At 35.2% G+C, this 17,004-nt stretch overlaps 1 protein-coding gene across 16 annotated transcripts in view; it reads left to right on the plus strand.

Moving 5' to 3' along the window:
• FRYL (FRY like transcription coactivator) overlaps window positions 1–17,004 on the plus strand; it is a 171,322-nt gene that overhangs the window by 135,488 nt on the left and 18,830 nt on the right. For 12 of the 16 annotated variants that reach the window (XM_042053672.1, XM_042053673.1, XM_042053670.1 and 9 more), the window contains 11 exons: window positions 166–263; window positions 1,251–1,421; window positions 2,379–2,519; window positions 4,624–4,821; window positions 5,996–6,157; window positions 6,449–6,523; window positions 7,663–7,839; window positions 10,119–10,127; window positions 10,464–10,667; window positions 11,536–11,706; window positions 15,636–15,889. In XM_042053672.1, the coding sequence (XP_041909606.1) occupies window positions 166–263; window positions 1,251–1,421; window positions 2,379–2,519; window positions 4,624–4,821; window positions 5,996–6,157; window positions 6,449–6,523; window positions 7,663–7,839; window positions 10,119–10,127; window positions 10,464–10,667; window positions 11,536–11,706; window positions 15,636–15,889 (1,660 nt within the window). The remainder of the gene's footprint in view (window positions 1–165; window positions 264–1,250; window positions 1,422–2,378; window positions 2,520–4,623; window positions 4,822–5,995; window positions 6,158–6,448; window positions 6,524–7,662; window positions 7,840–10,118; window positions 10,128–10,463; window positions 10,668–11,535; window positions 11,707–15,635; window positions 15,890–17,004) is intronic. The other 4 variants (XM_042053663.1, XM_042053667.1, XM_042053668.1 and 1 more) reach the window with 1 other exon arrangement.

Consider the following 17,004-nt stretch of genomic DNA (forward strand, 5'->3'; position numbering starts at 1 on the left):
TGTTCATACATACATACTTAGGTACATCTATGTGTATATATAATTTATATATCTGTGTGAATGTATGTGTCAGGCTGTAAGAGTTTTAAATACCGGATAACTCCACTTTTAAGTCATCTTAAAAACCGTAAGGGCTCATATAACTCTGTTTATTTATGTGTTTAGGATTTCCTCTAAATATCTTGTGCCTACTTCCTCATCTGATACAACATTTTGATAACCCAACTCAGTTTTGTAAAGAAACAGCTGACAGGATAGCAAAGGTATGTAACATGATGCTTGGAGAAGTATCCAGGAGGATATATATAGCAGCATTGGTTATGTATTTTTTGGGGTCCCTTATGATTCTAATAGTAATATACACATAACTGTAAGAGGTCATATTTAAAGACGTGATCCAGTCCTAATTTGTGTAGCTGGGCCTCATATCAACCCCTGAGTTTCTGTTTATCAATGAAAAAACACATTTAGCTTATTCTGTAAAATTTAGATTTCGAGAATAAATTTTCTTACTAATGATATCAGTTACTTTTTCTTACTTGTCTGATTTTTCCATTTGTAATTTTGAGTGTAAACCTAATCACATTTTAAGCGTGCTTCCTAATTTTCTTATGACAAGGAACCGATTCTTACCTTTCAGACTGGTAGACAGGGAAGAAAAGGTTGTATGTGCTTTCTATTACTTGTACACATGGAAACACACCCCGAAATATTTCTGAACTGTAGTGGCTGTTAAAGCAGTACATGGTGCACACCAGCTGTTGTCAGCCAAGATGGTGTTGCAGTGGCTTGACAGAATCTTTATTTTGAGGAAGAATGTGGAAAGGGACATAGGAAAGAGCTGTCTGGCATAGGAGATGCAGTCATACACCTGTGGCTGCCCAGGCTGTGACACGTGAACCACTAAGCTGTGCCCAGGATGACTCAAAGTGTAGGTGCCTGATGCGAGTCCAGAAATTACTGCTGCCCTTCAGTAAGTGCATTATTAGAGCGAGAGATATTGGTTGATCATACCAAATATATGATAAGTAGATAAACTTGAAACATGAATGCCACAGTGCCAAAATTCAACAGAAACTGTAGGTCATGCATATGTGATTAGTTTGATTTCAGTTATTAGAAAATAACTGAAGTGAAATCTTGGAAATGAAATCTTGGAGTGAAATCTGGGAGAAGTGCATAATGACTCATGAATGCTTGGATTTAAAAATATAATTTCTACTATAATTAAATATGGTTTTGCTTTTCAGGTTTGTGCAGAGGAGAAGTCACCAACTCTTGCCAATCTGGCTCATATGATGAGTTTATACAGTACACACAGTTATTCCAGAGACTGTTCTAACTGGATTAATGTAGTGTGTAGATATTTGCATGACTCTTTCTCAGATGCCACATTTAACCTCATAACTTATCTTGCAGAGGTAAATTTTTACTAAAAGTATCTCATGTTGACAATTCATTGCCAATTCCTAATTTCTCATGGTTCTGAATATCGAGGCGAATAAAGCACATCTTCCGTAACAGGAAAATATTACTAAAATGTTCTAGGATGTAGAAAAGGGATGACTACTGCCATTTTAGAGTGCAGTAATTTATATACCTTAAAATGATAATCCCTCTAATGAAAGATCTCCTTTTGTGAGAGGAGTGTTTGGCAGTAGATGTTTGTATTTTGTACTACATGAATATACACTGTCTTGGCTTCAGCAAAATACACTCAGTGCAAACTTTAAGAGACTTTCTTTAGTCAGGTACATATGTCTTTATGACAACTTTAAAAATAATTGCAACGTTCAGTTGTAAGTAGTACGCAATATATAAAAAGATAATTTAAATTATAGAAATCCATATATCATTCTGTCAGCCGTTCATATAGGAAAGCTGTTGAGAACCTTGTGTGAAAAGCTTGTAGAGCTTGTCCTTGAAGTGTATCACTTAAAACTGATGGAGATTTTTTTTTAATTTGTTCATTCTTACGAATGACTTTATATGTACCTACTTTGTTGGTAAAACTGCATTTACCAACCTTGTTTAAGGTGTAGCTGTAATTGTTTTTTATACAGTTTTAAGATTCTGTATTAGTATGAATGCTTTTATGTAACAAAAAGTGTTTTGCTATTAGATGCTTTAGGTCTGTGCTAAAAACATGTCAAAATTCAAGGGCAAAAATGAATCAGGACAAAAGCCATTGTGCTGTTGCATTACTGGTTTTTTTTGTGCTAAAACAAAAGTTTGAAAAACAGTAAGTGGTACATTTAAATTTTGTGATGGGGACAATAAATATGTGTGCAAGTTAGCTGTATTTAAATGTTTGCTTTTACTTTTTGCTACAATTTAAGGCCCTAATTAAATTTTGTATTTTAAAAACCTTTTTTTAGCTGTTAGAGAAAGGCTTATCCAGTATGCAACAGTCCTTGCTGCAGATCATTTACAGCCTTCTGAGTCATATTGACCTATCCACAGCACCAGTGAAGCAGTTTAATTTGGAAATCATAAAAGTTATTGGTAAATATGTTCAGGTAGGTACTCTGAAAAACTGTAAAAGCCTGTCTGCTTATTGTCAAAATGGTACCAAAATTACACTTGAATTTTGGGGGGAATTTATTTCAGATATAAAAATTGTTGTTTGAAGTCAGATTCCATAGGGTTTGGGTTTTTTTCCTATGTACTTAATTCACTAGATGCTTGTGTATTTGTCCAATGTGATTTGCCTCTGGTGGAACAAGTAATCTGGGTGAATGTGCATCTTTTTACAGATGTAAGCAACTCGTCATATGTAGTTAAAGAAGATAATCCTTCAGCTATTAAAATACAAGGAAATGTTTATTGCTAAGCTGCACAAATGTATTATTTTTGTGTATATGTTTTAAAAAGAAAATTTTATGGTTAAATGTGGATTTATATCACTCTCAGTAATATATCCATGAGGAACTTTAAAGTGCACCTTAACAAAATTGAGTACATTTTTTATTAAAGAAGGTCCCCAAAAGATGAACCGTAGTGTTTTGCCCACGGTAATTTAAGCCTTTGTATTTGAAACACAAATTCACTGAAAATCTATTTCACAGAAGAAAGTCTAGCATCTTGCTGAAAGATTTTATGGAAATGCCTGGAGCATAAAACCATTTCAGTGCACAACATTCTCTTCATTTTTTTCTTCTGAATTCCATTATTGCTGAATGTATTTCAGTCAAATGGTTTAATCATAATTACCAGGAAAAGTCATGTTCCCTGGCTGTTTTGTTATTGATGGATATATACTTTAGATATTGTGCTCCTGTCAGAGTGCATTAGGCAAAATGGAATGATTAGCATTAGCTACAGTTTTTATGGCCTGGCGGCGTCTTGCTTCACCTCTAACCTCTCTCTGAGCTTTGTATGGAAGCCCTTACTACCATGGAATGTAATCTTAATTAGATGTAAACTATTAAAAGATGGTACTAGCGAAAAATATTCCAGAAAAGTCTTAACATATTTTTGATAAAATAAAATATGTTACTGTAAATGACAAAAGAAAAGATCATAAATTATCATGTCTTGTTTAAGTGTGCTTCTACTAAGCTTTGGGTTTTTTCAGTCCTCTGCAATCACAACAGCTGTAAATAAATTTAAGTTGCTACAGGATAGTTCCAGTTTGAGACTCCTTTTTTTATGTTTATGATGCACAGAAATTCAGGAGATTATTGAAGACTCCCGTTATCTACAAAGAAGCATAAAGCATATACTACTTAGAGCATTGAAAGGGGTGTTTATTTTTTTAATGCAATAAAAAAAGTATTTTAACAAACATAGCCTCCTAATTTAAAAAAAAAAAAAGGCAGACATCATGCTGATTTCAAAAATTGGAAGATTTAAGTTTCAGGCAGAATCCTTGCATTTCTAGGAGTAAATCTTTGCATAAAGCTGCTTTTATTTTATGTCTCTTCTTCTGATTCTCTCCATAGTGTGTGTAATTGAAACGACTGAATTATTTACGTTGCCTTAATCATCTTTTTAAGGAATGTGCACTTAACTCAGGCTCTGCCTCTTATATTCTCACACTTTTTCCATAGCTTTTTTTAAGCACTCCATTGGTTTGATACTAAAAACTTTGTAGATGTTTTCACTTCTTTGTTAAAATCTTTTGTATTTCCTCATGCTTTTTAAGCACAAAATAGTTTTGCTTGTTTCAAATTCCATTTACTCTGCCCATAACTGTAAAACAATTAAAGATGCCAAGAGGTGGAATAGTTAGTTTGAATACTATCAGTTACTGTAGTTAAGCGATAGTTAAATACTCTCAGTTTCAGTCTTCTGGGTCACAAAGGGCAGATGCTTCAGACAATGGTAAAAAACAGTGTAACTACTGGGAAGGAGGGACATAGACCAGAGTCTGGTGTGGCTGGCCCAGTGACCTGGAGCCCTTGAGCCTGCGTGGATGGACCTGGCCACCCACCATGGCATGGCCTGGTATCTTGCCACTGCTTTCCTGGCACTTCAAGGTCCAAAGCTTCCTACCTGTGCTAGCCCCTTCAGCCATGTGTAAAAGATCAGAGGTTTTGGGTTGGGGATTCTTGCAAAATGCATAAAAATTGCTGTCTTGGTTGAAGGGATTGTTGTGTGATTTTTGTATGTTCTCTTTAGAGTCCATATTGGAAGGAAGCCCTTAATATTTTGAAACTGGTGGTGTCTCGGTCAGCAAGCCTTGTTGTGCCTAATGATATTCCAAAGTCTTATGGAGGTGACATAGGTTCTCCTGAAATCTCTTTCACGAAAATTTTTAATAATGTCTCCAAGGAGCTACCTGGGAAGACCTTAGATTTTCATTTTGATATATCAGAGGTAATTATTATATTTAAATGACAATGCACTAATGACTTGCTGTTGCAAACTCAGATGTTATTTTCTACATTTATATGTTTGTAAATAAGTAGAATTGTTAAGAATGGCAGAGATTGAAGTTTTACGTACTCGTAAATAAGAGTCATACTGGAAGATAAATTTCGAATTCTTTTATGTTGTGTATTTTCCTTTTCCCCCTTTTGAATGTCTGGAGAGTTAATTACTAAGAGTCAGTAAGATTATTCTCAAGGGTATCTCAGCTGTGTTGGAGAGCGGACAATACAGCTGGCTGCTGCTTGCAGCTGAACATACCAGGCTTTCAACAAATGAAAGGTTGTGTATTCAAGGGCTGAGAGGATTAAAACCCTGTACTGCAGTTTTAGCATGACTTTGGAAGGGGGAGGAAATTTAGAGGAGGGGATAGGATACAAAATACAGGAAATTCAAGGTAAGAGGGATACAACTGGAGAAAAACCTCCTGTAGTTAAAAATACCACCCATACCACCAATGATACTCATTCTACATCTGGAAAGGGGAGCATAGGCAAGTGACTGCTGTGTAATGTAGAGATGTGAAAATTGTAGAAACCTTAGAAGTGATCAGAAGTAAGAGCTCCTGGTTGAAGCTAAAATGATTGGAGATATAGATGCCTTAGGAACATTACTTAAATTGGTAAGTACATTCACTACTGAAGTTTCAGGGCATGTGGATAATGGAGAGGCAAGATGAATTCCCATGGAGTTCATTGGATTAGCATTTGCTGTCAAAAGGGTTGCATTTGATCATTGTTTTTTCAGAAGCGTGTGTGTGTTTGTGAAGTTGCTGGTCTGTGAAAACAGTTTATTCATGTCAGGGAATGATTCTCCAGAGAAGCTTTGCAGCTTTTAAAACAGTTGGTTTTAAAATGTGTTTAAAAATATAATTGGACTGTCAGCATAAAATGTGCCTAATTCAAAACCACACAAGTGGGTAGAATGGCAGCTTGCTGCATAGGGTACAAGTACTCAGCTTTGTATTTCCCAGTGTACCAAGGCTCAGTGGATTAGACATGGGCTTTACAGAATGCTTACAGACAAGCCCTCCTACATTTCATATGATGAATTCTGAAGTCAAATATGTAGTCTTTACTATTATAGATTTGAATTTTAAGAAAGTGTTTGTTGTCTTTGCTAGACACCAATTATTGGGAATAAATACGGTGATCAACACAGTGCAGCTGGTAGAAATGGGAAGCCAAAAGTCATTGCTGTGACCCGGAGTACTTCTTCAACTTCATCAGGCTCCAATTCAAATGCACTGGTTCCTGTCAGCTGGAAGAGACCACAGCCATCTCAGGTACATTGTGCCTCAAACACTTTATACATGTATTAGAGACAGTGTTTCTGAATGTAGAAAAAAAAATGTATTGAAGTGTAATTTGAAGTCTGTATTATGTCTTAGCGAAACAGTAAATTAATATAGCTAAAGCTGTAATATAACTAAAAGCTGATTCTGGTGAAAAGTAAAAAAATTTAAGATTCTTTTTAGAGGATGTCAATATGCAATATGACTAGTTAAAAATTTATATTTTTACCTGGACCTTCAGCAGCTGCCATGCTATGTGATTTTCTTTGGTACATTTTTCAGAGAAGGACGAGGGAGAAGCTAGTGAATGTGCTTTCTCTGTGTGGTCCAGATTCTGGTCTTCCCAAGAATCCTTCGGTAAGTGGTGATGGTGGTTTGTTTTGGTTTCTGAACTCAACTAGCAGAATGCCATTGCATTTTTAGGTGTTGGTGGAGTTATGAGCAGTGGATTTGGACGAGCTAGTTTTGGTTCAGCAGTTCACAAATCCAGTCGAAGCATTAAAAAGAAGAATCAGAAGTAGTGGATTACTGTTATTCCTCAAGGACTCCAGTGGGCATGGTTGTCTCAGCTAGAAAAGAGAATTGAACTAGGTCTCCCCTGTTCTGACTAAATCTCTATCTAGTCCATAATAGATGCTTTTGAGAGAAGGGGTAGCCGTAGCTGAGGACTGCAAGGGTGTTGATGCTGTATTGAAAATATCCTAGAATCCATTGAAAATAACCAGTGGATCATATACCTTGAAACTAACATGGTTATTTATAGGAACGAAAGTCGTAACTGTTGAGTAAAAATAGGTTGATGGTTTTACTTCTGTGTAAAGAACCCTGCTGGCATACTACGCTTGATGGTGGTGATGATTTTGACAGCTTTTAAAATAAAGTGAGTAGCCTACCTTGGTTATCATCTAGAACATTTTTTTTGTTGTTGTTGCGTAGAAGTTCTTAGCTAGGGAAAAATATTGGTGGGAGAAGGATCCTTTTAATCTAGTGGAGGAAGTTAAAATAAATAAAAGGAGATGCCTGAAAGCTGAAATTGAAGAGATTTAAAAGCATTGCACAGAAATAAACAGAATATTGTCATTTGTGAAGGTTATCATCACAGTAGGCCAGTACTGGATCCCTTTTAAAGGTGTACAGTCCTTCCACAAAAATTCGTAGGTGAAAACAATATGGTCTGTGTCATGTGGATGGTTATTATGATGGATTTTTTGATTCTTAAATTTGACTGATGTTGTGGTTATGAAAATGAAGTTTGGATGATATATTTTTCTCTCAACTTATACCTTTGTAACTCTTAGTTACATTAAGGAGAGAATGATACCACTAATTTAAAGGTGTAGTTTAAAATCCAACTAGTCTTGAAGCAAAGTATTATCAGTATAGGGGTATTCACATTGAATGCCACTAATTCCATTAAATGGCAGGAAGCTGGATAGCTGACTTTTGGAGTTACAGAAATTGGAGGTTTTTACTTCTATTTTTACCTATATTTGCAGGTTGTGTTTTCTTCTAATGAAGACTTGGAAGTTGGAGATCAACAAACTAGTCTAATTTCAGCAACAGAAGAAGTGATTCAAGAGGAGGAAGTGGCTGTAGAAGACAATACCAGTGAACAACAGTTTGGAGTTTTTAAAGACTTTGACTTTTTAGATGTTGAATTGGAAGATGCAGAGGTGAGACCTTGGGGTTTCTTCTGTGTATTTCCATTTGAGAACATTTTAAAAATAAGGTTGTGTTGGTGCAATCCTAAGGAATTGGCAGCTCTGCTAACTAATCCAATTCAAAAGAATTTATGATGTGATGGAGCTTAGATTAAGAAACCTGGGCCAAAAACTTTGCAGGGTTAAGTTGCAAATTGTTAGCTGGTTTTGGAGGGAAGAGTTGAGATTTTTTGGGGGGGATTTAAGTGACTTTATCTGAAAGTGAAGTGATATGACAATGTAAGCCAATGTCAGCATGAACACCTGGGTACCATGCAGGAGAAAACTTAATTATGGAACAGTGTGTTAAGAAAATGGCATAATCATTGTTTCTGATATGTTTCTGGATTTTGAAAACTTCATGAAACGCTTTCAAAGTAACACACCATATGATACACTATCTCATTAAATACTTGCTCTCTATAATTGCTTGCATTGGCTTTTACATTATATCTGGTCTATTGCAGTTCTTACAGTTCCTCCATTTCTCTTTCTGTCAAAAAGAGAGAGGAGGTAAACAAAATTAAGTATTGAGAAATAGTAAAGATTCTGTTAACAACTTTTACTTGTTTTGGATAAATAAAAGGCTTCAAAATTTGCTGAAGCTTAAAAGTATGACTGTAAAAGGACTGGGGAGGAAAAAGTCAAATGTTTTTGTAGTTTCTTGCAGTGGTTTTGTTACAGTCTATACAAAACATGGAATTAGCAATGGAGATCCTTGCTGGTCATGAGTCCACAAGCTGCTAAGAATATCTGCCTATCTAAACACTGATTGTTCTCCTCTTGATTTATCTAGACCTTTTTACAGGGTTTCCCCATAATTCTTTAGTTTTATCTCCCTTCCTCCTGCTACCTGTGTATTGCTTCACTTCAGCCAGTATTTGCACCTTCTAGGAGAAGTACAGGCTCATTATGGTCTATTGCATAGATGTAACCACACACTATAGAGACACCATTTCCTGTATTGAATGCAAGTAATCAAGCAGTTCAGAATTCAGGCTTAGTAGTATTAAAACGTTAACACTAGACAGGACTTTGCAGATAGGATGACAAAAGTTGAAAACTTTGCCAGACAAAGTTAACCTTTAACTTCATTGTCTGTGTTACTTTAATAGTAGATAATAAATAAGAAAATGCAGTTTCTTTTTTATTGCTTGCCTGGATGCAACATGTAGTTCTGTACTAGAGAAAAAAAATTAAGAGCACAGGTAGTAAGAATTCAGGATGTTACATATATATATATATATGTATGAAAGCTCTGGCTTATTTTTTCACCAGAAATATAGAATGTTCTTTATTGCTAATAATTAAATGTCAACAGTATGAAGTGGGGCTTTTACATTAAATTCTGAGTAATATTCAGATTAAATTTAAGTGTTTCAGCCCACAGTAGTGGTACTTTGTTGTGCTTGAAATTCTTTTGCTTTGCCATAACTTTTCATCTTCTTTTAAGCGAAAGAAATCACTAAGAGAGATTAAAAAATATTTAGTTTGTGTTGCATATTTAATGCATCATGGTGATTTCTTAAGCCACAACAAGAAATACTCTCTTAAGGCAGTTTTGGAGCCATGTTTGGGGCTAGATGTGGTGTTTTAGTAACTGTAGATGTGGTGAAGTGAACTTCACCAGGTTTTTGATATTACTTAGCTGAATTGTTGAAGGCTGATGAAGTGCTTGAGAAAATCAATCATTATTGTACTTGTGAATTAAAATAACAGTGTTTTTAAGATCTGGTGTCACTTAGTATGATGGATATTTGAAACCCAAATAGCTCAGCTTGAAAATGCACAAAAAGAATGGATCCAGCTATTGGTATTCAGGGTGCACTTCATAAAACTGACCCGAAGTACCTCGTAAAACAATGACAACATCATCTTTTCTACACCCTGTATATAATTATTGTTGATAGTGTTTTGTCAGTTGGATGTGGTCAGTATAGATTCATGTGTGTTAGTTAAAGAATTTCATCAATGTTTGTTGAAACAGTTGCTTTATGTGTTATGCTAGAGAAGATGTATCATGAGCATGCTGATTTTAGTGTTTTGTCCTCAGTTTGGGTTTTTTTTATCTCATTAGAAAGACATTCTTTTAAATACTAGCTTTTTGACTAAAGCTTTTTTTCAGAGCTTGAATCAGTCTTTTAGTGTTGGCAAATCCTATGTAATAAAATATTTTTCCCTGGTTCTAGAGTATCTTTAAGTGTTTGTCCTCGTTCTTTCTAATTATATGTGTTTTCCTTTTTGCTAACCAGGAGCTGCAGGTAAGTTGCAGCCTGGTGCCCTGGCTTGTTCATCTGTTGTTGTCTGTGATGTGTTTGTACTTTCTAGTCAGATTATAAAATCAATACTGATATAGTTCTAGATTACATATTGAGTTACTTTCCAAGAAGATATTCAAAAGACTTCTACTTCATTTGCCATTTATTTTATTTACAAGCATTTAACAAGGTACTTGAATTTTTAATAAAACTAAAGGGCTGATTGAAACTCTGTTCATGACGCGTTCAGTACTCGTGTTTTCTCTGTCGCATTTGTGTATTAATTTAATTACGTTGAAATTTGTACATACCATATGTGTGCAAATTTTTTTGTTACAGGGTGAAAGCATGGACAACTTCAACTGGGGCGTTCGCAGGCGCTCTCTTGACAGTATTGACAAAGGAGACACACCATCCCTTCAGGAGTGTCAGTACTCTGGTAGCACACCCAGCTTGAACTTGACCAACCAGGAGGATACTGATGAGTCTTCAGAAGAAGAAGCAGCACTGACTGCAAGTCAGATACTGTCTCGTTCACAGATGGTAAGTTATTTTTCTGTGAAAGAAATCTGAGAACTTAAGCTTTCCCTAGCGCATTTAATGGATAAGTGTGGCTCACACTTTCAGCCTAAGTGACATAGTAAAGAACTAAATTAGTGTGGCTAAGCTTCTTTTTCATAACATCCTCAATGAAGGAAAAAAATTGCTTTACCACATTGGTGGTACACAACAGATTTATAATCTTAGTACAATATTAATTTTTTTATTGTCTTTACTATATTTGTTTAAATGTAAGCACAAAATTTCATGTGTTTTATATAAAGTGTGTTTCTTTGTGGATTTCTAGATCAAGCCCCCCCCCCCCCCCAAATGCTAAATAAGATCAAGAATATTAAGTGATCACATGGGGGTCACATGGTCACGTGTTTAAGCACAGAAATTGCTAATTTAATTATGGATTTTGAAGTCTGTGTACATATCACTTAGGAAAATCAAGAATGCTGGCCACTCAGAAGTCTCTCTGCATTACATAAATGAAATTAAGAAAAAGTTGACTTCATAGGGAGCAGCTTGATGAGTATGTTGCTTTTCAGACTTTAGGCAAAGCTTGTATTAATGTTGCTCCCAACAAAGAGCTCTACTTTTCAATTGTTTCAGTCTAGCAAAAAAAGTTTTAAAACAAGAAAGGAAAATAATTTTCCTTACAGGAAACCCTTCTTTTCAAAGTGAAATGTTTCAGAAATGCATGTGATGCTTGTAATAGTTCTAGTGTAAAGCTGTGAAATTCATAATATGTAAATAAGTTCAAATAGCTAACAATACTGAAACAGCCTGGTTCAAAACTAATGTATTTTTTACCTGCAGTTTGTGTTTCCTGTGAAGAATTTTGTTTCTTTCTTTTCTGTCTTAGTTAATCAGTGATTCTGCCATAGATGAAACAGTGTCAGATCATGCTGGTTTATCACTTCAGTCTCAAGATTCCACTAGCAGTGTGGGAACAGAAGAGGTGCTTCAAATCAGAACTGAGACCCCAAGTTTGGAGGCTTCTTCTCTAGATAACTCTAGCAACCAGCTGCCTGAGGTGGGGAGAAATGTGGGCTGGTGCATGGCTGATTTGGGCTCCTTCTAGTTTTAGTAGCAACTTTGGCTTTCTTTTCAACTGAATTTTCATCTGTTACACTGATTAGTTGATTTGCTTTAATATTTCTAACCTGTTGGCATGTTCTTAGAAAATGCTCCCTCATCGTGGAGGCTACTTGGATGGACTGAGGGAATTTACCACAGGTTAAAAATATTCTTGAAGGGCTGATTGTGATAATTTCATGGTGCAGAATGAAACAGGCTAATTCAAAATGCTTTTACCTTGATATGGTTGAAATCCTTCTTGAGCGACATTTTCTTTCAAATACTTTTTTATTTCACTCCCCCTGCCCTCCCCCTTTTTGTTTTTTGCTTTCTTTGGGTTGTGATTGGTGCTATATGGGAATAAAACCTCAGGCCAGCTGTGTTGGCAGTTGGTCCCATTAAATAATCCTTTAGAAAGGACTACAGATGCTTGCTAGTGGTATACTTTTTTGGAAAGGCCCATGTGGACTGAGACAGATTTCAAGCTAATGGCCGCCTGCAAATCTGTGAGTACTTCAGTTTATTGTGTTTTAAAACTTCTGAATAATCTGAAATTTTAAAAGACACCCCTAATTTAAAACAAACTCTCATCTGCTACAATTTTTTTTGAAGTGGCTTGGTTTAGGTGGACTTTTTATCCCTTGAGTTAAAATTATTTATGCTACTGGCAATCTTTTTTTTTGTTTTTTGATAATGTTAGCTAATCCCATCTTAACTATATATAAACGCAGTTTTATTGATTATTCCAGAAAATTAAGCCATCCCTACGTGTATTTGACTAACCAGTGAGTGCACTCTACACTTAAGAATGAGTCTTCAGCCAGCCTGGTTTAAACAGTCTGCTGACTAGTTCAAGTGACTGGGCTAGTTTAAGTTTCTAAAGGCTCTAGTTCACCTGTTTCCTCCTAGAAAAAACACTCTACTAACAGGCAGACCACAGATGTAGCTAATATTTAATGAAGAAAACTGTAAGAACAAAAGAATACAATAAAGGGAGAGTGGCTGATTTCCTGTGATAAAATCCACACCTTTTAAAGATGCAATATTGTGATGTTCATAAAGTGCTTTTCCTCACATTTTTTCATATTTTACCATTATGCCTATCTATGTGCTTTTTAAAAAAAGTGTTTCATTGCACTGCTGTTGATAAATTGTCTCAGCTGTTGCAGAATACCAGTGCTTAGGTTGTCAAACAAATTGTTGTTACTTCATATGCTCATCTACAACACGCATTTTGATCCAATAGAATTTTGTTTGAGGAAGAACACAAACTGGATGAACTTTTTCCACACAGGATAGATGTTTTATGTTAAGATTTCAGAAGCAAGAAATGATATAGAAGCTGGAATTTTACAGAATGAAATTCACCACAATAAAACTTTGGTCTTCTCCATGGTTTACTTGTGGTAAATCCTCAGCTGTAACTAATTTTTACATTTTCATAGTTCTTTCTGAGACTGCCCTTAGAATTCATTGTTATTCTGCAGCTCCCTTTATAAAATCACTATGCTGCTATAATCCAGGTGAGAATATTTACAAAAAAGCACCACTGTCATGAAAAAATATTGAAAACATTTAAATTGGGCTGTAAAATAATTCCATGACTAGGCAGCATTCAGAACAAATTTCTGTATTTAAAAAAAATACTACAAGTGCATACAAATGCATTCACTAGATGTGATGTTTTCCAGGTTTATTTTGTGCTTGTTAGAATATGGGATTTGAACAAATATACAGGTTTCTTCAAGCACAGTTCAAACACTCGAAGTTATTACAATACAATACTTAGCTATCTAGTTGGATTTTGTTGCTAAAAAAGTTAGCTGGCTTTATGCCTCTTACCAGAATGAGCTTGAAAATGTGCACACTATTGACTCATTTTGAAATATTTCTGAAGCCAGGAAAACTGATTTTGTTCTGAATACTTATACTGTACAACTTGTAGCATAGGGCAGTTGTTTTTTTCTGTGCTCCTGTACTTTATATATAAAACTCTTCCAGCAAAAGCATTTCTTTGTATGCCAACTGTCAGTTATCAAAATGTTTTTAATATAAATATTTATCAAAATTTATCTAAGACAATATGGGAAAAGTTATAGCCATTATTCATAAGCAAGAGCATGCTGGTTAGATGAGTTGAGTAGTTGAGTTCCTTGTTTGTCCCACAGGATGCTATATTTAAATTAATAGTTTACTTAAATGTATTTGGCTGATTCCTAGAAAATGCAAAAAGACATTTCACATTCCAGTTAAGAATTTACAGTCTATCTGAGAAGAATAATTTTGTTCAATAAATTTTACAAGCTTATGTATGTGAAAGTTTCTGACTAAAATGATTCTCTATTTTACTCACTCTCACTGTAGATTTTTGAGGGAGTGGTTTACTAGAAGTAATTTTCCCAAGGTTCTGTGGCATTGGTAACTATGTAACTATATAAGTCACCTTTTTAAGATACTTAAGGAATATTCATACTGGTAGTCATGTCCAATGATACACAGAAAATTAAATCAGGAGTCGTGGCACTATGAAGACTTAAATTGGGCAGTAAATTTATTAACTAATAATAAGCATATTTTCAAAAAGCATATCTCTCATATGTACATTTACCAGTCATGATCAGTGCAACTCTGTATCCTATGTTAACATCTGTAACAGAAATGGACCATTGGTTCCATCCAAATTATTTTGTTGAGGTAAAAATGTCCTGCATTCCCATGTGCCTCAGCTGCTTGTAGGACAAAACGACTCTTCTATGAAAAAAATTTCCAGACATTACTTTAACAAAAGAGGCATTAGAAGTGAAGTCACTAGCTGTGTCAAATGGCAGCAGTGTCACACTGAGGAGTACCATGGTCAAAGTGAGATTTGGTAAAGATCACTGTGAAAGAAAATTACATGGTTCTGTTTAAAGCTGAATTGTCTTTTCTAATATGTGTACAGTTATTTAATCTGTCAGAGGATCTATCTCAACTGATGAAAGCCATGAAATGATGTGTATGGTTAGAGGATGTCCAAAGGTTCCTTGACCAGTTTTGAATATGCCAGTAGAGGAAGGCTAGGATACTAAGAATGAAAATATGTGATAATTTGTGCCTTTAGGAAATGGCAAATGTTATTTTTACTCCACAAGGAAATCCAATAAAAAGGTTTCAAGTTAATTCATCATGAATTAAGTGAATCTTAATTCGTCTGTTCAATATAGTGATGTTAATGAATATAATAATGCTAATGGAGGAAGGGAGAAAGGGTCATTCTAATACTACCTACCTCAGTTTAATTATCCTCCCTCTGTAATTGCTAGTTAACGAAAGCCTACATTTAGTGATTCAGGATAAAACCCTTAAAGATGCCCGTATTAGCAGTAATGGCAAAATAATAAAAATTGTGGAATATCCCTTTTCCACTGGTTATCTATTACACTGTTGGTAAGTAGTTATGCTGTTAAAATAGGGGGTGGAAAGGACAAGAAATGTTCTGGTACTTGCTGTAGACCCCAAAGGCAAGCATGAGGCAGTCATTTTGATCCTTACCTAGAAAAGTAAAATGTGGAAGTCTTGAGTTTGTTTGATCTCACTGAGTTTGAGGCTATTTGCATATTTTTCTGTCAGTATTCTGTAACAGGTTTAATTAAACGTTTTTGAGAAATTGTATTTGCTCTAAATAAGTCACATGCTAGGATATTAATGTTTACCAGAAGTTATAAACATTACAAATAGGCTGCCTGTCTTTGCCCAAGTAGAACTGTGTGAATGAGCCAAAGAGCTGAATAGTTAAAGTAAATATTTGTAAATAATCTTTTGTAACTGTTATTTTACCATTATAAAACCTGATAAGAATACATAGGCCCTGACAGTAATACTAATAAAAGGATGTGTGATTCACAGGAAGGCATTTCAGCAGTAAGGGATGAACAGGTTAGCACTGCTAGTGAAGACACTGGGTCATACCTACTTCATGAGCAGCAAGACTGTCTGGTCTGTCACGAATCTCTGGAGTTGGAAGAGACCCCAGAACTGGTAGAGGCAGCAGCTCCTGGAAGCTATTCTGAATCTGTCTGTGAAGAGGATGTCACTCTGGCTTTGAAAGAGCTAGATGAGAGATGTGAAGAAGAAGAAGCTGACTTCTCTGGTTTGTCTAGGTAAGATTAATACTGGTTATAAGTAACAGAAATTACATTTTATCAGTGCATTAATCAAACAGGCTTTCCCATAGTGTGGAGATTTCCATTAATCCCATAATACAAGAATATAAAATGATGGTTTGCATATCTGAAGTAATGGCTGATCATTTTTGCCTGTTATAGCAACTAAACTCAATACTTTTTTCAGCAATTGTTTGTGGTACAAGGAAAACAGTTGTGCAGGAAAATACGAGAATTCTTGAATAAAAGAAATCTAGCACTTTTCTTCAACATCAGTAGGACAGAAATGTGAAAAAACAGCTGCAAATAGTATAACAGAGAAAAGCTCTTGAACTGCTCTGAATTATAGCAGCACCCAAAGACATGAAAAAAGCAGGGAAAAAAGTTGGGGGTTTTTGTGTTTGGTTTTTTGTTTGTTTGTTTGTTTTATTATTCAAAACTCCTGTAGAAGTCAGGTCAGTTTGTCTTTGAATTTGCCCAAGGTTTATTTTCATTATTAAGGTTAATAAGTCTCTTACATGTTTTTAAGACATTTTAAAGTAAATGACATTTTTTTCATTTTAATACGGAGAGCAAAAATAACTACTGAGAGGAAAAGTTAAAGTTAGTCCTAGCTGGTTGAGTCATATTTAAAGTGAAACTCTTAAGTCCCCTGGAGGTAACAGTCTAAGAAGGAAAGAAAAGGAACAAGAAACCCCAAACAAACAAATAAAACTAAGCACAACAAACAAAAAAAATCCAAATTGTTCATAGGCTTGTTCATAGTTAAAATTTGTTCAGAAGTTTAAATTGAATAATACAGAGACTTGGTATATATAGGAACACAGACTTGACATCTGTTCTTTCAGAGAGATCTCTTAAGGAGGCTTTTTCAGAAAAGAACACAACAGGAGATATAAAAGAAGTGATTTGAGATGGTTTTATTGGGAGAGACAGAGAAACTGACTCTTGTGATCCCATAAGTGACCTACTGCACTATGCCTTGTGAGAATTCAAGGCTGGTACCAGTTAAGAGCAGTTTATTTCCTCATTTGCAACTGAAAAATCTCTCAAGGTTTTATTTTATTTACGCTAAGCAAGCAAATGAAAAACCTCATAGCTCTAGTCTAACA

Source organism: Corvus kubaryi, unplaced genomic scaffold, assembly GCF_017639235.1.
Source record: "Corvus kubaryi isolate FWS band 111438036 unplaced genomic scaffold, C.kubaryi_AGA036_p1.0 split1-131, whole genome shotgun sequence".
Lineage (NCBI taxonomy): Eukaryota > Metazoa > Chordata > Aves > Passeriformes > Corvidae > Corvus > Corvus kubaryi.